General features: G+C 33.4%; 1 protein-coding gene across 1 annotated transcript in view; it reads left to right on the forward strand.

Moving 5' to 3' along the window:
- Positions 1-1,238: 1,238 nt before the first annotated feature.
- LOC140039958 (atrial natriuretic peptide receptor 1-like) overlaps positions 1,239-23,970 on the forward strand; it is a 207,977-nt gene continuing 185,245 nt past the window's right edge. Inside the window, exon 1 of the mRNA XM_072085547.1 lies at positions 1,239-2,120. Within this exon, the coding sequence (XP_071941648.1) occupies positions 1,442-2,120 (679 nt within the window). The 5' untranslated portion in view covers positions 1,239-1,441. The remainder of the gene's footprint in view (positions 2,121-23,970) is intronic.

Raw genomic sequence — 23,970 nt, forward strand, 5'->3', positions numbered from 1 at the left:
AAACTAGATGCTCTATTTAATTATAAAGTATGAGCCTATATGTATAGTATGCATAACTGTTTTGAGGATGTATATTATGATTGGATTCAGTTTTAATTCTGTAGTTGATTTAGCTTATCAATCAAAGAAGTAAATTCGCAATCAAACGATCAACCTATATTTCAAAACAAATTCCATGGGCCTACTATGTACAGAACAAAACTATAATCTTAAACTAAACTATAGTACTGTGCATATTCAGTAGGGGCGTTACATACCCTAACCCAAAACATTCGGCGTATAGCCGCCAAACAATTCTTCATCTATACACACCATTCGTTCAAACTATAATTACAATAGAAGAGGAATTTGTGTTTCACATACGAATATATGCATATAACCAACCTTATATGACACAGGCACCACATGTGACACAAATAAGATGCTGTATTACCAAATATTCTTATGACACTGGTCCAATTGTAGGCCTACCGTACTAGTGAAAATATAGCACATAATAATACAAATAAAAGAAGATTTAAGAAAAGATTTAATTTTCAAATAATAATAACATTTACAGTATCTTCAAAACACTCTTTCTTAAATATGTCTCTGTACTGTGGATATTTCTTCTTTCTTCTGTTACATATTCCAATGGCCGTTGTATTGTTCAAATTCTACAATGAATTGAAGACATTAAAAAATAATATAAAAACGTCTACAGAATATATATTAAATCAAATAGTGTGTTTAAATTCTATTAAAACGTCTAATAATATTATTACCAAGCCACAGGTTTATTAATTTCCATTGTATTATTTATTGTACACTAGTGCATGGATATCAAATAATTGTATCATGTATTATGATTGGTTGAAACATTGTGACATCACTTTAAACGTATCCCTCTTTCTCATGATTTAGCTTAAAGAAACTGTACTGACTGCACCTACCGGTTTCAAATACGATTTAAACGACTGTAAACTTTCTTTTCGCAGATAATTCTGTAAGGTCTCCGCCGTGTGCATACAAGCATTTGAGGGATTGAATGTTTCAGGTGTTTACCAGTAACAGTATAATCAAACAAAGAGGAATTATTCAACCAGGATGAAAAATTACCTGTCGATGAGTTAATAGATTCGTTTGAAGAATACTTTCTCGTCTACCAAGCGTTTATGAAAAATAACGATTAACGTTGTACAAGCAAGCTTGTGCATACATTATTATTTAAATTGCTCTATGGGTGCATACATTGGATGTGTCGGAAAATCAGATAACGGTTTATAATCATAGCCTAATGTGGGAAAGTTACCAGCTTGTCTTGTTTGCATACATCGCTACATACAACAAAATGATTTAGATGATTTGACAGTCGGTTTGTAGACCAGAATACCGTGTTTCATGATTTTCTATTTATATGATCGTCTGCACCTTAACTTGGACTTTAAACAGGATTTGAAAAATGAAAATGGAATGTAAAGTGATTTTTATTGTGTGCTCGTTAATGTTGTGCTCAGTCAAAGGAGATACTTACGTTAATACGAATATCTTTGCGATACTACCAGCAGAAAACAATGGCTCTACGTTGTCGATTGGAAATGCTAGACCAGCTGGTGATTTTGCTTTAGCAAGAGTAAATCAAGAATTCTTTTCTTACGGAATTAATATATCGATGGAATATAAGGAAACAAGTTGTGCTTTCGGGGAATCTACAGTGATCTTTACGGAAATACTCGAATATCGATGGGACCTAGGTGATTCCAGTTCTGCTGGGTACACTATTATATTGCCTATGTGTACCAAAGAAAATGAGCATGCAGCGGCTTTGTCTCAATTCTGGAATGTACCTGTCATAATGGAAACAGAATACACAAACCCGACTGTAACGCATGCAATGAGTTGGTCTTCTAATATTTACAAAGGTGTTCACTCTATTCTGAAACATTTCAAGTATCAACACATTTTTATGGTTATTCATAATGCCCAGGGTGCAACGGCAGAGCGACTTTTGTACTTGTTATGTGTCGATTATAAACCTACTTTTGATTGCCATTTTAGCGTTATAGGAGAGGGTGAGGAAGGTACACTCGCTGATAAGTATCTGAAGCAAAGTTTAGAAGAAATCCAAAGGACGGCACGTGGTAAGTTTGTTTTTTTTAAATTATTATAACAACAATTGTAATGTTAATCATAGTACATCAGTCATAAATAATTCCCGCAGATGTAGTTTACTTTCAGTGGGTGCGGGTTTTAAATGAGTATAGTAATCCAACAACAATTTTAAAATGACCAGAAATATATTTGTAATTGATGTACTATAGTTTTTTGTAGGGGGTGTTTTGTACTGTGTCAATTTCGGAAGACACGTCTAAAAATTAGTCATTGTACAGCGTGTTAAATGCGAATCATACTCGTATGCTATGCGATAATAAACCATCCAACCAATATCAACAGAATTCATTCGAGAAAACTCTACACAGAAAAATTCTTATTTTAAGAAAAAAATAGTTTTGAAACAAGTAAAATTTGACTTGTCCGTACATATCATTATTGATTGCCTTTGCTACCTTTTAGCCTAACTTTTTCATTAGGCCAATTTAAAACCTAATATTCAATTCAGTTCAATTCAATTTCTTTATTGCTTCAAATTCCATCAAGGGCTAAAATCCGCTTAAACATTACATCATACAAACATATACGTATTTACATAAATATAGTATAGTTATTTAAAACTCATCGCTCAACGATTTTTAGAAAAACATTGCATTGTAATGTTACTGATTGTTTGGTATTTCCTTTAATCATTGTATGATTTCTGTAAACCACTAACACTAGTAGAAATGTTGTACATACTTGACGATAACATGCCCTTTCATTCTTACAGTTTCTCCGATTGTCCGCCTATAGTCTCTATGCAAACAGGTTAGCCTACATTTAATTAATCTGTTCCATTACCTATCCGATATGTAGTAGTTTATGTTAATTTAACCCACAAATCCGTGTTTGTTAATGGGAAGGCCGGGAAATAGGTCACTATGCCAAAACAATAAGGTGATTTGAATTTCAATTAATTTGCCTTTAGTGGGTTGAAATGACTCAAGTCAATTGTTAGTTTGTTTGCCATTTTGTCATTTTACGTTAGTTATTTGAAGAGCAAGAGAATGAGTGATCTCAAAGTGAGAAGAAGAAAATTACAAACATGAGTAAAAACGCTGGTCTGATTGTTAATAGGCATGTATCTGTTCTGGCTGTGTTGATGCTGGCGGCATTCAATTGATTGTGATAATAATGAAGCAGTGCATATCTTTCAGTTGTTGATTTTCAATTAAGGTTACTTGCCTTGCTAACCGTCCTAATTTTGTCGTCATTGCTTTTTTGTGAGAGAAATCAATTCGAATAAACTGTGAAATAGTTGTGTAGTAAAAAGAGCTATGGTATGGTTATACTGATCGCTGGGAACCCTTGGGTTGGGTTTTCTGATGCAATGAGCCTTCCAATTTCTTTATGTAGGTTTTGTACAGAATTCGTGTGTAATGGTGGCACCAGTCTTTTTTATCTTCCTCCTCAGATGTCATGATTTCACTGTCAAGTTCTATCTATTTATTAACTCCCGGTGGATTTTGATTTCTAAGGAACCTGTTATATGCTGTTGATATCTTGTTGCGGTATGTATAGGGCCTGCATTTTAGTCTATTTCTAATGTCAAGTCCATTTAAAGCCCCATTACCTACGTTTGTAAAAATAATGCATATATTACATTAAACCAGGTCATTCCTTGTTTTAAATGTACGTTTTATGGTAACTTTTGATAACAGGAGAGAAACAATGCACTACCTAAGTAGCTCGCATCAAATGTCCTCTCGTGGACTGTCTTTAGGCGTAGCCTAACAATAGGTTTAGTTTTGTAGGACTATAAGTATAGCTGGTAAACATCAGTATCGTACGAACACCACCTTGATCAAAACCTACTACTTGTTCCTAGAATTAACGGTTTAATCGGTTTAGTTGATTCTGGCGCTATACAAATACCTAAATTATTATTATTATTATTATTATTATTATTATTATTATTAGATATGCTTAGCCTGAGGTTGTCTAGTTTCTGTATTTCTGTTTTTGTCAGAATACGTTATTACAAATTGGGGAAACCCCTGTATTTCATCTGAAAAGTTACGATTCTTTTGGCCTTCACGATCGATCGTGGTGAATCACAGAAAAAAAACGAAAATTAACCCGAGCCCAATGCATGCTGGGATTTATAGAGGGCCGTTTAAATTAGAGTCGTCACATTGTTAATCGTTTAAAACAGTTTTGCCATAGGACCACATAGTATTTTTACATTAAATGTAGTTTTTCACCTTAAATTAGACATAAGTTGGTATTTTTTAAATGGTATTTAATTGTGTCCGCCATTCAATGGTTTCTGTCTTTTTATAATTGATCTATCATGAACAAATTTTCTAAAAAGTATTGGTTTCGTTGTACGATTAAATAATAGACCTACCATACATACCTATTTTAAATATAGACCCTGTCTACATTTGTAGAATTTTACCAAAATAATAAACAGTTACAAAATGTTATTATAGATTAAAATACATTAGAGTATACTCGTTATTGAAGTATCAATCTATATTAATGTAACTTACTACGACATACAGGTTTTTCTAACATTGAATAAAACACATATAAATGTACGCAAATAAGACGTGAGTGCGTTTTATCAAGGTTACTTTTATGCTCACCCCTGAAAATAACATATACATTGTAGATTCTTAAACTTCCAGTATTCCAAAAACAATTTGATAACCTGAACCATGAATAACATCCTTTAGTGACTATGACAATATAATGTGTACGTGTGTATCCCAAGATCCTTTAGTGACTATGACAATATAATGTGTATCGTTTGTTGCCCCAACATCTCTTAATGACTATGACAATATAATGTGTACGTTTGTCCCCCAACAACCTTTAGTGACTATAGCAAAATAATGTGTACGTTTGTCGCTCCAACATCTCTTAGTGACTATGACAATATAAAAATCCTTTAGTGACTTTGACAATATGTACGTTTGTCCCTCAACATCCTTTAGTGACTAGCATGACAATTATAAAGTGTGCGTTTGAACCACCCCCCCCCCCCCTCTCCAACATCTCTTAGTGACTATGACAATATAATGTGTACGTTTGTCCCCCAACATCCTTTCAGTGACTATAGCAATATAATGTGTACGTTTGTCGCTCCAACATCTCTTAGTGACTATGACAATATAAAAATCCTTTAGTGACTTTGACAATATGTACGTTTGTCCCCCAACATCCTTTAGTGACTATGACAATATAATGAGTACGTTTGTCCCCACAACAACCTTCAGTGACTATGACAATATAGTATGTACTTTTGTCCCCACGTACATATTGTCATAGTCACTAAGGAATGTTGGGGGACCCAAGTACATATTGTCATAGTCACAAAGGATGATGGGGGACAAACGTACACATTATATTGTCATAGTCACTAAAGGATGTATGGGGGACACACGTACACATTATATTGTCATAGTAACTAAAGGATGTATGGGGGACACACGTACACATTATGTTGTCATAGTAACTAAAGGATGTATGTGGGACACACGTACACATTATATTGTCATAGTGATAAAGGATGTAGGGGATGGGGAAGACCATGACAATATAATGTCTACGTTTGTAAGATATATTTTCTTGGATTGTATATCTTATCATCTAATTTAGTATGAAATAACTCATAGAATTTTTGTATTTTGATAGTATTATTATTATAACTGTAAATGTAGGTCATTTAAGCAGTAGAGAACGATCACGGCCTGTAATTAAATCATAACACATTTATATATATGCACGTGATATACGTACAACTTTATTCATCATTGGTAATACCATAGACGTCAAAACAGCAAATATACCGGAAACATTTAATATGGAAAGTAACTTTTCAACAATGATGGCAAATCATTTGTATTATTTTTATTCTAAGAATGTATTATTATGTGTTGCTTTCGGGCATTAAAATGTGCTATTATAACGATGTAGCACGTTTGTTATGCTTCGCAATACTGTTGAATTAATACAAACCTTTAATACTTTTTTTTTCTCTTTCGTGGGGGTCACCCACATTTATTCATTCCTTTTACAAATATATATTATATAACATACATACATTTTTATAAAATAAAGAACAATAAAATTCAATATAACAGCTAAAAAGGCACTATATCTATACATGTACATAAAATCGATGGAGTAAAAGTATGCTTTAAAAACGTACATTTTATGTTTATTGCAAGTTATAGTAAAAGTACGACTATTTATCATTTAAATTTACTTTATATTAAGAAATGTATTAAAAAGTAGCTGTTTCTTTTATTATATCTTAAATCAGTACTCACAATTTGTTTCTTTATTTCTTTTGACCTTATATTACATCCGTTACAAATATATACACACATACACACATTAATATACCTATTTACATTTACGAATCAGTTTAATATAGTTATTATAAACACATTATATGCTACTTTTTATGTTTTGGCCTTGTATAACATTTGTTTCATTCCACTATTTCTATTCCTTTAAAGTTCTTTTCTTACTATGTTGGCCCTTTACATTTACCAGTTTGTTTACTTATATGTTTGACCGTGTGTTTCAGTCTATGTTTTACCCTAATACATTTATTTCTATCATGTATTAGTTTTAGTATAAGTCTAGCTGTTAGTTTTACACCACAGCTTGTACTAGTTTTATATTTTTCTTATTTTATGAATTCTAATAATTTCATTTTAACATCATTCCATTTTATAACTGCTTTATACTGATTACATGCGTATTCATTTTCTATAAGATTTTTTAATTCAAACTTAAACATATTCAAGATACTTTTTGATTCGTTACCCATCATGTTATCTAATAAACTAAGCCTTATGCGGGATTTGTATATACAAAACGTAAAGATAGATGTTAGCTCATTTACAAGTTTATCTTTGGAACCAGTAACTATATCAAACCAATGTATTGGCGTTTCATTAGGAAAACATTCAACAATAAGATTATTGAATTTCCTCCAAACTGGCTTAATCACTTTACACTTAAGTAACATATGTTCTTCGTTTTCTATCACATTCTTACATCTATCGCAAATATTAGTTTTAGACAATTTCCAAATATGTAATCTTTTATTACAAACAAGTATGCGATGTAAAAGTTTAAAATTGAATTGCGCAACTTTTACCATATGTTTCATATCTTTGACTTTATTATTCCATATTTTGTTCCATACCATAGTCTTATTTAAAAACTCTGCTTCCCATTTTACTTGGGAGATTGGCACTGTCTTTAGTTCAAATATAAACTTATCATAAAAACCTGTTTTAACATTTGATTTGAATAATTCATTTTTAATATCAACATTAACTTGTTCTTTCTCTAATCTATGTCGTGCCAATACTTCCTTCCATTCAATAGGAATAGCATTCATGAGCTTGAAGTATTCTATTATCCCATTATGCTTTACTAATAACGTGGGAATTAAATCTCTAAGACTTACAATTGCGTTATTGACCAAAATGTCACCAATTGTTTTATAGCCCGACTTTAACCAATCTTTGAAGTATAAAGACTTTCCGTCTGACAGTATATCTTTATTTTCCCACAAGGTTTGAGATTTAATTTCCTGTACATTTTAAGGATCTAACATTTCAATATTATTTATTTTCACAATTGCATTAATCATATTTAAATAAAATTTGTAATTTGTAAACCTTTAATACTTAATAATTAGTTTCTTCTTTGTATTGTTTATGTTCTTAGTCACATTACGTATCTTGAGTTGGTAACGTGCGTATATTTATAGCCAATATAAATATTATACACTTTCAAATATAACTAATAACCCACATCACCTAAATAAATGTAATTTACGTAATGCATGGTATGGTGAACTAGGCCAGTTCGTTTTAAGTTTAATGCTTTGGTAATTAAATTTCAATCTGTCTTTATCAGAATGGATTTCTTACGTTAGACAAAAAATTAACAAATCCCACTAAATTCCAAGCTTCATAATATAATGTCAACAGTTCCATTTGGAAAGTGCTAACTTATAAGCTATGCTATTACCTTTTATCGTAGCCAGGACGGAGTTCAGAACAGACTACAGTATATTTGTTTTTGCATTTATGCTATGAACCCGATCATGACAATAACAGTTTAAATTGTTTTAGGCCTATCCTCTCTTTGGAACGAATTCCCACACTGATGTCCAATTCTCTCTTTGGAACAAACTTCCACGCTGATGTTCAATTCTCTTTTTGGTACGAACTCCTACACTGATGTCCAATCCTCTCTTTGGTACGAACTCCCACACTGATGTCCAATCCTCTCTTTGGAACAAACTACCACACTGATGTCCAATCCTCTCTTTGGTACGAACTCCCACACTGATGTCCAATTCTCTCTTTGGAACAAACTTCCACACTGATGTCCAATTCTCTCTTTGGTACGAACTCCCAAACTGATGTACAATTCTCTCTTTGGTACGAACTCCCACACTGATATCCAATCCTCTCTCTGGTACGAACTCCCATACTGATATCCAATCCTCTCTTTGGTACGAACTCCCACACTGATGTCCAATTCTCTCTTTTGTACGAACTCCCACACTGATATCCAATCCTCTCTTTGGTACGGACTCCCATACTGATGTCCAATTCTCTCCTTGGAACAAACTCCCACACTGATGTACAATTCTCTCTTTGGTACGAACTCCCACACTGATGTCCAATTCTCTCTTTGGTACGAACTTCTACATTGATGTCCAATTCTCTCTTTGGTACGAACTCCTACACTGATGTCCAATTCTCTCTTTGGTACAAACTACCACACTGATGTCCAATTCTCTCTTTGGTACGAACTCCCACACTGATGTCCAATTCTCTCTTTGGTACAAACTCCCAAACTGATGTCCAATTCTCTCTTTGGTACGAACTCCCACACTGATGTCGAATTCTCTCTTTGGTACGAACTCCCACACTGATGTCTAATTCTCTCTTTGGTACGAACTCCCACACTGGTAAAATAGCTAAAGGTAAAGGTAAAGGTAAAGGTATTCATATTTGTCCTCAGGCTTAACTGAAAACTGAGAAAATTCGGCTTAGGGCCTCTACGGACCCACGGCAGCCAGCAGTGCAGCGCCTACCAGATCAGCACACCGGCAGACGATCCCCTACTCTTTTCGAATAGTGTACCAAGTTCTTTAACGTGCACTGTTAAGTACACGGGACCAACGGCTTTACATCCCATCCGAAGGACGAGGCAATGGGAGTAAAGCATCTTGCCTAAGGATGCAATTAGTATGGTACAGATAACCTTGAACCCATGCCTATCACATGCTAGTCCGATATTACCATTACACCATCACTCTCCAGTATATACAGCACCCGCCGCGATTTCTAGACGGTCTCCCATCCAGAACGACGCAACCAGGCCCAACGTTGCTTAACTTCGGTGATCTGACGAGAACCGGTGTTTCAACGCAGCTAGTGATGTCAGTTGTAGGATCCGTTTGATCCACACAAAATAAAGGAGTTAGAATATTGTTGCCTCCTTTAAACGACCTATGAGTGGACATTTGAATTCGTCACTTTAGATTGTAATAAAATATCATATTTACGATGCTGTTTTTATTGTTACATCGTTATCGTAGGCAGTGAACCGAACAATTTGTAGGTTACGAACACAATAAATCATAAATGAATTTTACAATATGTTGATAAATGACTGCTTTATTACTACAGTATAACTAATTGTCATATTCTTGTAAATATTATTGAATATTGTCCACCAATAAGTTGACCAAAAGCATAATGTAAGACATACATTACTGTTATTTTGGGAGTAGGTCCATACAATCCATTCCTTCAGATCCTGTTGAAGTGTCCATATTTCAAACCAGCACAAATTCCAAGCAGCTAACTATTATTCATAATTGTACTTCATGCATTACACATACAGCTTTCGATCGTCATTACTTTAGTTAATTAATTACACTTTAGTTTATTTCTTGGAATAATTCAATAAGGTAGAGTCAGCAGTAGGTTATTTGTAGTGCTTTCCCAGACAATGTGTTCTCAGGCGTAGTATTCTCATTAAGTTACTCAGGCTGGGCTAAATGTATCTACAACTAAAGTATATTCAACAATAACACTTTATATCTTGTGATACAGTATTCTTCATTTATATAACATTTTACATTATACATCATGTAAACACATCAATGTTATATGTTCTGATCTGGCCGATTCACTCCGAGGCTGTCACTGTGCATATTGAATATCAACTCCTTCCACCCTAACCTGATACAGATAATATGTACAACAAAAGAGATCGAATATTATTAAGGTGCCTCCATGGCATCTCAATTCAGTTACACACCGTTTAAAACAGCGGACACATATTCCCCCAGTAAAAATACAGAAATACAGTACATTTTAAAAAAGAATGGGATTGATTTAGACTAATTTCGTTTTTGTTTCTCGGAACTATACGTACACTCCCGAATTCAATTCCACCTATTGATCACGATACTTTTTGTCTTGAAATGCGCCCCTTGGGCGGTTAATTATGTTAGCGGTAGTATCAATAACTCGTTGATCATCTCCTAAATATCTTCTCATTCACATAATAATCTTGTCATTTATTGTTGCTTTCAATGTATTTCATATCACGATGTATTTTAATCAGGGTTCAAAAGGACATTCTCTTTAGTTATCATCTCTCATACCCACTCATACAAACCATAAGACTTTCCCTACTTTAAATCTTATTAAGATAATTTGTTTTTAATCCGATTTTTTTGAAAAAAAACCATTCTATTTTAATTCTGCGCAGCCTTCAACCTTTTTCTTTTTAGGCATATTTATCTAAACGTTTTCAATTTTGTAATTATTGAACATACATAATTAGGTAAACGTTTCAACTAATAGTCATGAAATGTTTAATATAAATAATGTGTATGGGATCGATATATATTTCGGTATGATACATATGAATGTGTGTCTGTACCGTGTGAGGCCTACCTAAATGAGCACATTTCATATACACATTTATTCACATTTATTCAGTTATTATATAGACAACAACAACTGGGGCCCTAACTAGAAGCAATAGTTTGTCTCATGAGGGCCCCTACAATACAAGTCTAAGTAGAAATACATAAAAAAAAACATTATAAAACAATAAACACAATATAAGTCAAAAACGAAGGAGAAAAAATATAGAGCATAACAAAAGTGAGTTGCTTAAATGGCTAATAGGTATAACGTTTTACAGATTTTTTTAAAGTAATTAAAGATACAGAAAGTTTTAACAGGGAGATCGTTCCACAGTTTAGGTCTAGCACCTTTTAGGTTTTAGTCCGTTTGAGGTCTTTAAAGATTATCGCTAATGCAATACATAACGAATGTCATAGTAAAATGGCCAAGCGGTTGAGGCAATGAGCCAGTATTATCGGCATGTGTTCCAGACCGACTCGCTCCTAGTTCTGGTGGTGGAATAAATTCTTCTCAAATAATGACTATAAACCGTAGGCCCAGTATGCACAGCATATGTGAACCCAGTTCATCATTCGAGATGATTAGGGTGTTCCGTTTATAAAATAATTAGGCCTAGATAAAATAATTTGTATATCTATTATTTTTGATGTTGTACTTACCCATGGTATGTACTAGAGTGCTATAGCTGTTATTTTTTATGTTGTACTTACCCATGGTATGTACTAGAGTGCGATAGCTGTTATTTTTGATGTTGTACTTACCCATGTTATGTACTAGAGTGCGATAGCTGTTATTTTTGATGTTGTACTTACCCATGGTATGTACTAGAGTGCGATAGCTGTTATTTGTTATGTTGTACTTACCCATCATGTATGTACTAGAGTGCGATAGCTGTTATTTTTGATGTTGTACTTAACCATGGTATGTACTAGAGTGCGATAGCTGTTATTTTTGATGTTGTACTTACCCATGGTATGTACTAGAGTGCGATAGCTGTTATTTTTTATGTTGTACTTACCCATGGTATGTACTAGAGTGCGATAGCTGTTATTTTTGATGTTGTACTTACCCATGGTATGTACTAGAGTGCGATAGCTGTTATTTTTGATGTTGTACTTACCCATGGTATGTACTAGAGTGCGATAGCTGTTATTTTTGATGTTGTACTTGCCCATGGTATGTACTAGAGTGCGATAGCTGTTATTTTTGATGTTGTACTTAACCATGGTATGTACTAGAGTGCGATAGCTGTTATTTTTTATGTTGTACTTACCCATGGTATGTACTACAGTGCGATAGCTGTTATTTTTGATGTTTTACTTACCCATGGTATGTACTAGAGTGCGATAGCTGTTATTTTCTATGTTGTACTTGCCCATGGTATGTACTAGAGTGCGATAGCTGTTATTTGTTATGTTGTACTTACCCATGGTATGTACTAGAGTGCGATAGCTGTTATTGTTTATGTTGTACTTACCCATGTTATGTACTAGAGTGCTATAGCTGTTATTGTTTATGTTGTACTTACCCATGTTATGTACTAGAGTGCGATAGCTGTTATTTGTAATGTTGTACTTACCCATGGTATATACTAGAGTGCTATAGCTGTTATTTGTTATGTTGTACTTACCCATGGTATGTACTAGAGTGCTATAGCTGTTATTTTTGATGTTGTACTTACCCATGGTATGTACTAGAGTGCTATAGCTGTTATTTGTTATGTTGTACTTACCCATGGTATGTACTAGAGTGCTATAGCTGTTATTTGTTATGTTGTACTTACCCATGTTATGTACTAGAGTGCGATAGCTGTTATTGTTTATGTTGTACTTACCCATGTTATGTACTAGAGTGCGATAGCTGTTATTTGTTATGTTGTACTTACCCATGGTATGTACTAGAGTGCTATAGCTGTTATTTGTTATGTTGTACTTACCCATGGTATGTACTAGAGTGCTATAGCTGTTATTTGTTATGTTGTACTTACCCATGGTATGTACTAGAGTGCGATAGTTGTTATTTGTAATGTTGTACTTACCCATGGTATGTACTAGAGTGCTATAGCTGTTATTTTTGATGTTGTACTTACCCATGGTATGTACTAGAGTGCTATAGCTGTTATTTGTTATGTTGTACTTACCCATGGTATGTACTAGAGTGCTATAGCTGTTATTTTTTATGTTGTACTTACCCATGGTATGTACTAGAGTGCTATAGCTGTTATTTTTTATGTTGTACTTACCCATGGTATGTGCTAGAGTGCTATAGCTGTTATTTTTTATGTTGTACTTACCCATTGTATGTACTAGAGTGCTATAGCTGTTATTGTTTATGTTGTACTTACCCATGGTATGTACTAGAGTGCTATAGCTGTTATTTTTTATGTTGTACTTACCCATGGTATATACTAGAGTGCTATAGCTGTTATTGTTTATGTTGTACTTACCCATGGTATGTGCTAGAGTGCTATAGCTGTTATTTTCTATGTTATGTTATTTATTTATTTATTCAACCATATTTCACGGAAGCTGATTTTAAGGGGCCCTCAAATGTTGTACTTACCCATGGTATGTGCTAGAGTGCTATAGCACTAATTGTTAAATGTTTTAGTGTTGTAGTAAGGAAATTGAGTGTTATGTGAGATGCAGTAATATGTTGTAATTGAAATAGTAGTACGTACTGAATTGAAACGTTTGAAAATTCCGCGGCGTGTTCTGCCAGTTGTACGTTCCAGTTATTAGTGCTTTAAGCCATTTTGTGAGTAAAGCGTGGTTCCCACTAGCGACGCAACGCAAGCGTTTTAACCAATGACAAGCGTTTGCGTTTACGTCCTTGCGTTACGTTCTAGTGGGAACCAAGCTTAAGGTAAACAATGACGCAGTATGTCCTTATTTGGATGCCATTTTTGTAAGTGACATCACAACCAAAAATTACATTTTTAAATGAGACCAAAAATAGATAAAGAAACAGAATTTCGGTGTAAATTTAACATTAAATGGCCATTGATATGACATCTTCTCATCCGTCTTACTTCCTTTGATTATTGCGCATGCGTCGCTTAAAGTAATATTAGTATTGGGTACTGTAGTAATTTTATTCCAAACCAGAACATCCTTACAGTTGTATAGAAAGAAATAACATGAGCATGGAAAATTATAGTGGAAGTGGAAAATAAATATAAATTTTGAATTTACAATATAGAAAGTAAATGTTTACCCAAAAAACAGAGTAGGCCTATAATCATTATGATCACCCTCATTCATGTATATATTAATGTTTTCGTGCAACACCCGCTTCTATAGTGTAAAAACATAAATCTAGATTTGTGTTCATTTTATTATACTGATCTAATCTGAACATGAAAATGAAGATTAATTAAATCAGATTTTAGATAAGTTATTTTGTAGTTTTTTAAATAAATTTTAATCACTCCCGTAGAAAAAAAAAGAAACAAAAATAATGAAATAAATCATTATAATATTTATATTGCTCTACTTCGTTTGTTCAGGGAAGTAGCACGGCGAGCTGACTTGATAGCACTCATGGTAATCATCATTTTGTATGTGTTGCTGTTTGTTTACCTGAAAATTAAATAAAAACTAAATAAAACACAGACTTACATTACCACGGTCATGATTTCAGACAATTCTTTAATTATTTTTATTTGCTTATTGTTTCTTTTTCCATTATTGTACTGATCTTGTGAAAAGCAATCATAATGTACAGAATTGTCGGTATTATTACTAAATGGAGAGTGTGCTGTAGATGTCGAAGCAACACTACCGGTCAAGGTGTCTATTATTACTAAATGGAGAGTGTGCTGTAGATGTCGAAGCAACACTACCGGTCAAGGTGTCTATTATTACTAAATGGAGAGTGTGCTGTAGATGTCGAAGCAACACTACCGGTCAAGGTGTCTATTATTACTAAATGGAGAGTGTGCTGTAGATGTCGAAGCCACACTACCGGTCAAGGTGTCTATTATTACTAAATGGAGAGTGTGCTGTAGATGTCGAAGCAACACTACCGGTCAAGGTGTCTATTTTTACTAAATGGAGAGTGTGCTGTAGATGTCGAAGCAACACTACCGGTCAAGGTGTCTATTATTACTAAATGGAGAGTGTGCTGTAGATGTCGAAGCAACACTACCGGTCAAGGTGTCTATTATTACTAAATGGAGAGTGTGCTGTAGATGTCGAAGCAACACTACCGGTCAAGGTGTCTATTATTACTAAATGGAGAGTGTGCTGTAGATGTCGAAGCAACACTACCGGTCAAGGTGTCTATTATTACTAAATGGAGAGTGTGCTGTAGATGTCGAAGCAACACTACCGGTCAAGGTGTCTATTATTACTAAATGGAGAGTGTGCTGTAGATGTCGAAGCAACACTACCGGTCAAGGTGTCTATTTTTACTAAATGGAGAGTGTGCTGTAGATGTCGAAGCAACACTACCGGTCAAGGTGTCTATTTTTACTAAATGGAGAGTGTGCTGTAGATGTCGAAGCAACACTACCGGTCAAGGTGTCTATTATTACTAAATGGAGAGTGTGCTGTAGATGTCGAAGCAACACTACCGGTCAAGGTGTCTATTATTACTAAATGGAGAGTGTGCTGTAGATGTCGAAGCAACACTACCGGTCAAGGTGTCTATTATTACTAAATGGAGAGTGTGCTGTAGATGTCGAAGCAACACTACCGGTCAAGGTGTCTATTATTACTAAACGGAGAGTGTGCTGTAGATGTCGAAGCAACACTACCGGTCAAGGTGTCTATTATTACTAAATGGAGAGTGTGCTGTAGATGTCGAAGCAACACTACCGGTCAAGGTGTCTATTATTACTAAATGGAGAGTGTGCTGTAGATGTCGAAGCAACACTACCGGTCAAGGTGTCTATTATTACTAAATGGAGAGTGTGCTGTAGATGTCGAAGCAACACTACCGGTCAAGGTGTCTATTATTACTAAATGGAGAGTGTGCTGTAGATGTCGAAGCAACACTACCGGTCAAGGTGTCTATTTTTACTAAATGGAGAGTGCGCTGTAGATGTCGAAGCAACACTACCGGTCAAGGTGTCTATTATTACTAAATGGAGAGTGTGCTGTAGATGTCGAAGCAACACTACCGGTCAAGGTGTCTATTATTACTAAATGGAGAGTGTGCTGTAGATGTCGAAGCAACACTACCGGTCAAGGTGTCTATTTCCTTAATTGTTCCACTGTGATCGTCTTTTTATACTGAAATGATGTACATATAGGTCAGTATTTACGATATTCAATATATATTTTTCGAAGTTTTAAAATTAGTATACCTCAAGGGTCGAGATTCATATTAATACTGTAGTTTAATTTATAGTGAAACGCTTACAAATTCCGCCGGGTATATTCTGTTGAAACAAACATGGATTATATCGTGCATTCAAAGAAATATCATATAAAGAGCGATACTTCGATATGAGTGAGTAATTATATTAACTTTCTTCTTCTATACTTTTCACATCTCATGTGGAAATTATTTTATGTGAATAATATTTACTTTCAATCCTATAAAAGGAATAGAGCATAAAAAAAGGAAATCTTATAAATATACAGGCATATTATAATGGTGTATACAATTGTTGCTGTATTAGTAATAACGATACACTGATACAGTAGCCCTGTGTGAATAGCATAAAATTTAATCTAAAGGAATTACAAAGGAACAGAGGGCCTTCAATGTCAAGCAGAAATCACACTCGGTAAAAACATTGCTTAGGATGGCCTTTATCCTTATTTCTGAAGTTTTAATTTTTATGTTGATTGAGGTCAATATAGACTTTTACGTATGTATTGTCATTGTGTGTCAAACCAGGGAAGAGTTGTAATTTAACTCTTCCCTGGTCAAACCTGCATGCAGGTATAGTAACTAAAGATAAGTTTGAAATGATAATTAACAAAGATAACTTCTTAAAGCATGTTTCGGCAAACTCCACGGTTCTTCTGTTAGACTATGGAAAGCATTTATACAATAATATAGCACGCATTAATGCAGCTACTATAAAATATTTTAAAATAATCTCTATAATAATTCATAACTGAAGTTTAATGTACATATATCGTATAAACCAAATATCATTTTTCATATCTCTACCCAGAAGCATAATAATCATTTTGATAGTTGTTATTTTATATTCCTGATGTCAACTACATACCAATACATAATCCGTCATGGGATTATGATATAAATATAATCTTGCAAGATTAATTGATATTTAAATTGGATTAAATTATCCTGGCATTGGTAGGCCTAAATGATTCACGATGAGTCTCCAGAGTATAACATAATTCATCTTTCTATTTGCTCTGAGGATAATAAAAGAAACTTCAATGACAATATCTGTTAATGTTTACCTCTGTTTATATTAGTTTAAATATCTGATACCTCAGCGGTTAGATGCAAGAGTCATTTTTCATTATATCTCCAATGATCGGCGGTGTATTTCATCATTATAGCTTATCACCTGACCAACCGAAGTTATTATAATTTGTTTTATGTTTTGTAATCACATTGTAACCGCTCTTTTTTGTCTTTATGGTTAAAGATAGCAAGAAATTTGTGTAGTTACTGGATTCCTTAGTTTAAGACTAAATCTGGTCCTTTCGTCGGATTGGTCCCTCTAAATCAATTGCATTGTTATAACTGGATTCCTTAGTTTAAGACTAAATCAATTTGATACTAACTGGTCCTTTCGTCGGATTGGTTCCTCTAAATCATGTTTTATTGTTATAAGAGTGTATTGATATTAGTAATAATACGTTGTTTGCAATCTTTTAATTAGATATATAAAGTTAAGATAACAACATACAGTACGTTTTAGTATAATTAAAGGCATTATCAATTGCATGGCAGTTGTTACACCATTACCATCAACATTCCAGTGCCTCTTGGTCTCTTTCTCATTAGTGCCTTCGAGAGTCTCTCCTAAATCTGAATTTAGTTTGATGTTATAATTTAATATATTTAAATTTTATAATAATCTGTATGATAAAATATATTTTTACATTGGCATTGATTGACATATTATATTGAAATGGTATATTATATCCTAACCTATTCTGGAAAGAAGACTTTAAACAGGCCTTCATATGTAACCTATTCTGGAAAGAAGACTTTAAACAGGCCTTCATATGTAACCTATTCTGGAAAGAAGACTTTAAACAGGCCTTCATATGTAACCTATTCTGGAAAGAAGACTTTAAACAGGTCTTCATATGTAACCTATTCTGGAAAGAAGACTTTAAACAGGTCTTCATATGTAACCTATTCTGGAAAGAAGACTTTAAACAGGCCTTCATATGTAACCTATTCTGGAAAGAAGATTTTAAACGGGTCTTCATATGTAACCTATTCTGGAAAGAAGACTTTAAACAGGCCTTCATTATGATTTAGTTCACAGTTTGGGTATCTTGTCTTTTTGAAATATTTGTTCTTTCTATAAATGTTGTTAAATAAATATAATGAAAATATCAGTTTTTGTTTATGAGATCATAGGCACGCTTAACCAACAGGAACTGCTTTTATTAGGAATTTTGTTTCATGTCAGTATAATATTACACCTGAAGCCGTTATCTATGATTTCCAATATGGATTGTTGGTGTACATATACAGACAGGTGTAGGAAGCCAGTCTCGTGTCAAATAATCTCTGAAGTTGGGCATGTTTTCAGGCGTAGTCCTATTGTTATGTAATGTAAAAACTATATTTTCAAGCTGAATTATATATCAGAATATATTTATATCATTCCTACATTATGAAATGTGTACATACACACAAAGATGGGACTGTAAACTTGAAGATGATGAAAGATAATCTCAAAATACATTATTATTGGTAATATGTCTCTCAAATAAAATTAACAAAATAAAGAAAACCCATTAAGAAAGTATATCGTATACGCGCGCCAATTTACAAGAATAATCAATGCAAAGCGTATAGTTTGCATTTCAGATACAATGTAATATTTAAGATTACAATTTTTAGAATACGAGCAACGAGGAATCGATTTAACTATCAAGTTGATATTTGATGCAAAACGATGGAATATAATAAAACCATCAACGGTTTCAGTAATTTTGTCCTGGTACAGTAACTATGCATTGAATCTCACAACTGACAAATTAGATGATTAAATTAACCATAAATCAAACCATTAATAATTATGTTCTCTTATATTCGATTAACGAGTAAATTTGTTTGTAGATTCTATTGAATTAAAGTGATTGTAGGTAACGTTTTTAGAAAGTTTTAAAAATAAGTTACCGACAATATACTCATTCTTATTGTTTGTTTTAAGTAAGTTTGAAGTAAATGTTCTATACTGCATCACCCTGCTTAAACATACCCTGATTGGCCGCATATTTAAGATAGAGGAAATAGTTTTATCACGATAAAATTCAAAATATGAATAACATGCAGGTTTTCCATTGCTGATCAACACCTGTTCTATCCTCAAGAGATAATGTGATCACTATCAAAAGATGAGCTGCAGGGAATAACCTTCAATAAAATCAATTTTAATATCTCTCATTCACATAACTTTCAAAGAATTAGATTTTTAAAGTATTCAGTTTTGTCCAAATGTAGGTCTACTGAGAAGTACTAATTTGCCCCATTCAAATTATTTCTTATTTCTTCAACCGGTTTAGTCTCTAAACTATCTAATTTTCCTTATTCAAAAAGATAAACAATATTTACTCAATTATTACTTCATGTTTTGTTGTTGCGATTTCAGCGTGAGTGTCCTTAAAAGAGGTAAATATTACCTCATGGACGTCATCTATTGAAATGAACTTAAAGTCACCAATCTTATAGTTAAAAATAAACCCGGAGAAATATTTATAGCAATGTTATTACAATTTCAAAATATGATACCAAAAAATACAACTTTTCAGTACCTTGCAATTTTCAATTTCTGAAACATAAGATAAGACATGAGTATACTAAATAAAAAGAAGCCGCAGGTAATATTTCTAACTAATCACATTCCACGTTTACATTATAAATATCACGAATGTTTTTTTGTGCCATGTAGATGTGTCGATAAAGAAGTACGTTCAGAGTTTCTAGGAATTTCAAATGTTATATGTACTTTATGGCGGTTTATGATTCACAAAAACATAAACAAAGGCACGCTATCATTAGTATAACAACATTAGTGGAAAATGAAATCTTGACTTGGATGTTAGCGATGCATGAATCATTATTCATTATTTGTATCCGTTGACCATTTTCAAAATGATGTACCGTACTCTAAATAACCCCTCTCTGACCGACTGTGAAAAACGGCATTCTTGTGTTAAACGACGTGCAAAGTACTATTCTGGTCAATCGGCACACACAGATGAAAAACCCTGCGCGTGCCCTTCGTATACCTCGGCACACACAGTATTTGGAAGACATTCGCTTCGTATACCCTCGGCACACACATTATTTGGAAGACATTACGCGTGTGCTTCGTATACCCTCGGCACACACAGTATTTGGAAGACATTACGCGTGCGCTTCGTATACCCTCGGCACACACAGTATTTGGAAGACATTACGCGTGCGCTTTGTATACTATACCCTCCATGAAAGTTATATATCTGCACATTTGACAATTTGCTTCTGGTCAATAAGGCACTAAACGTAAAGCGGATGTGTATTTACTTTAGGCGATCAATACCAATGTAATTTAGTTATGGAAACAGTTCGACGCTACACGACTGACACACATTCCTTTTATCATCTTTGCTTTACAGAATGAAAGGACACATTTTGTGAGTCTCCAGAACGAAACGTTATTTCTCCGCTATGAATAGGCTATAAGTAGGTCACTGAAAATATTATAATAAAATTGACCCTTATTTTTTAATATAAAACTGATACAATTTCGTCACGCGAAGACCTGCGTTAATCGCGGCGGCATGATAGGGTATGTTTTAACCCACGATGTTCAATCTGCATCATGGATGAAACATTGCCAGATGTTTGTCTTTTTTTAGATACAAATTATAATATACATACATACATTTAAAATAATTTCACGATTCAGATGTGTTGATCTCACATTGTAAACAAAGAATATAAACATGTATACATACATTCATACATACATAGATCAGATATTGGCCAATTGACCTTCGAGATCTGGTATTCATTCATCATACCATAATTATTATGGTGCTACTCGACGGATCCAAGAAACTATAAAAATATTAGAAGAAAGGAGAAATTTTATTGTTTTATTTTGTAATTTACAATAGGTTTGATTTGTGTAGGTGCACATTCAGATTATTAAGAAATAAATGTTTTTTAAATAGAAAACTTACCTCTTGACTAACAAGAAAGTTTGTATAATTGTTTAATCCCATAGGCTTATATAATAATTATACGGTGTTTATACACAATTAAGAAAACTCAACATGACTATATCGTGTTGTGATTCACCGACGCAACCGATACACATAGTACGAACATAATATTAAGCGGATGCCTTCTGGTACCGTTTTGATTAACTTATCAGAATATTATATAGGTTATGGGTCCAAACATAATGAACGATTTTCCAGGAATAACCTAGGGAAGTGTAATCTGGAACAGAACCCGTTTTGAATGTCACAATAAAAGCCCATAATTTGGTTATTCAGAACACGCAATTTATACCCTTTTAAACGTATTATTCATAGTTCTTAACAGTAACTTATGGATATAAATTTCATTCATTCATTCATTCATTTATTTAAAATCAAAATATATAGTGTCATTATAATCCGTTAAAAAGTTTTAGAGAACGTCAATGATAGCATTGATAACATACTAGTCCTTTAAAATGTATACATTATAAACTGAATCCCGCCCTCTTGACTACTATTTAACGTCTACTTGTATAGAGGGCGCAATAACACTTTTTGTAAAAACTCACTTGATTGTACTTGTACTGTATTTTGTATTACATTTTATTTGTATTGCATCAATAGTATTTCGTTTTTCAAATAAATAGTCAACGTTACAACGTCCACCCTGATCAAAATAGTGATACCTCTCTTGTTAGGTATGCTACAATAATGTTGTTTCAAAGGCTAAAATGTAGAGACAGCTTCATATTTGGAATGTTACTAATGCTTTTGTATTATTATGTCTGTATCTTTGTATTATTGCTTTATTTTTGTATTTTATTCTACACAGATGATGATATTGAGAGAATTGTGTTAAGTTTTTTTTATTTTGTATATTATATATTTTCTTTTTGTTTATGCTATAAAACATTTCTGTCTTTTATTCTACGCAGATGATGATATTGAGAGAATTGTGTGTTAAGTTTTTTTCTTGTGTATATTATATATTTTCTTTTTGTTTATGCTATAAAACATTTCTGTCTTTTATTCTACGCAGATGATGATATTGAGAGAATTGTGTGTTAAGTTTTTTTCTTGTGTATATTATATATTTTCTTTTTGTTTATGCTATAAAACATTTCTGTCTTTTATTCTACGCAGATGATGATATTGAGAGAATTGTGTTTTAAGTTTTTTTCTTTTGTATATTATGTATTTTCTTTGGTGTTATGCTGAAATAAAAGATTATTGATTGATTTATTGATTGTTATATAACACCTAAATAAATTCCTGTCATTTGATTGGACGATTGTGGGTCACATGGCGTGCAATAGTACGCACTATTAAACGATCGTTTAATAGTACTTTTTTGAAACATTTTTGTGTACGTCTCGCGGATGAAAAAAAATCTAGTACACAAATTATCCTATGATATGGCTCTGTACTGTGAAATACAACAGCGCCACCTGTCGTCTGGCCTCAGTTTCGTTTTTCTTTTAAACATTTGTGTACGAAAAAAAAAACGTTTCGCGGATGAAAAAAAATCTAGTACACAAATTACCCTATGATATGGCTCTGTACTGTGAAATACAACAGCGCCACTTGTCGTCTGGCCTCAGTTTCGTTTTTCTTTTAAACATTTGTGTACGAAAAAAAAAACGTTTCGCGGATGAAAAAAAATCTAGTACACAAATTACCCTATGATATGGCTCTGTACTGTGAAATACTCAGTTTCATTTGTAAACACCAGATTGCGAGATATGCAACAGCAGCAGATATGTGTGTATGATTTGGACATTATGTACTAATTTCATTCAAAAAGGCATTTAAATTAGCTTTAGATCGTTTTTAGGATTTTGATTAATTAATGGGGACATCCCTACAAGACGTGGAATTGTTGGAAAAACCATAATTAGCTTAGATAAGTTCCAATTGTCTGTCGAAGTTTTGCCTTTCAGCCAAGCTAGTACTAGGCTACTAGGTCTAGCATAGGCCATGCTAGTATTAGGCTAGGCCTAGCCTAGGCGTTTTAGCCTTGCTAGGCCTAGGATTGTTTGGTCGTTTGTTGACATAATTAACACAAAATTAGGTGTGTTTACGAAATCCATATAAATATAACATTTAATATAAAATTATTAAAAACCAAATGTTACTGTTTTTAATCAATGTGAATGAAATGTAGTAGGCTAGGGCTACCTTTTATTTGATTCAAATGACAAGAATTTATTTAGATGTTATATATGTTATATAAAACAAATAATGAATATTTTGTATTCGTGTAATGGTACAAATAATGGCACGAGGTGAATGATGAAAGGTTATATTTCAACTCGGCTCATCGCCTCGTTGAAATATAACCTTTCATCATTCACCTCGTGCCATTATTTGTACCATTACACTCATAAACATTCATTATTTGTATAATATTTACGTATAATAGATAATTATACAAGTCAAAGATGCTCTCCAGGTGGTGGAATAGCATCCTCAGATATGATAGAGCTTCTTTTGTACTATAGTATAGTGGTATACGGCAGCCACTA

This window comes from Antedon mediterranea, chromosome 2 (assembly GCF_964355755.1).
Source record: "Antedon mediterranea chromosome 2, ecAntMedi1.1, whole genome shotgun sequence".
Lineage (NCBI taxonomy): Eukaryota > Metazoa > Echinodermata > Crinoidea > Comatulida > Antedonidae > Antedon > Antedon mediterranea.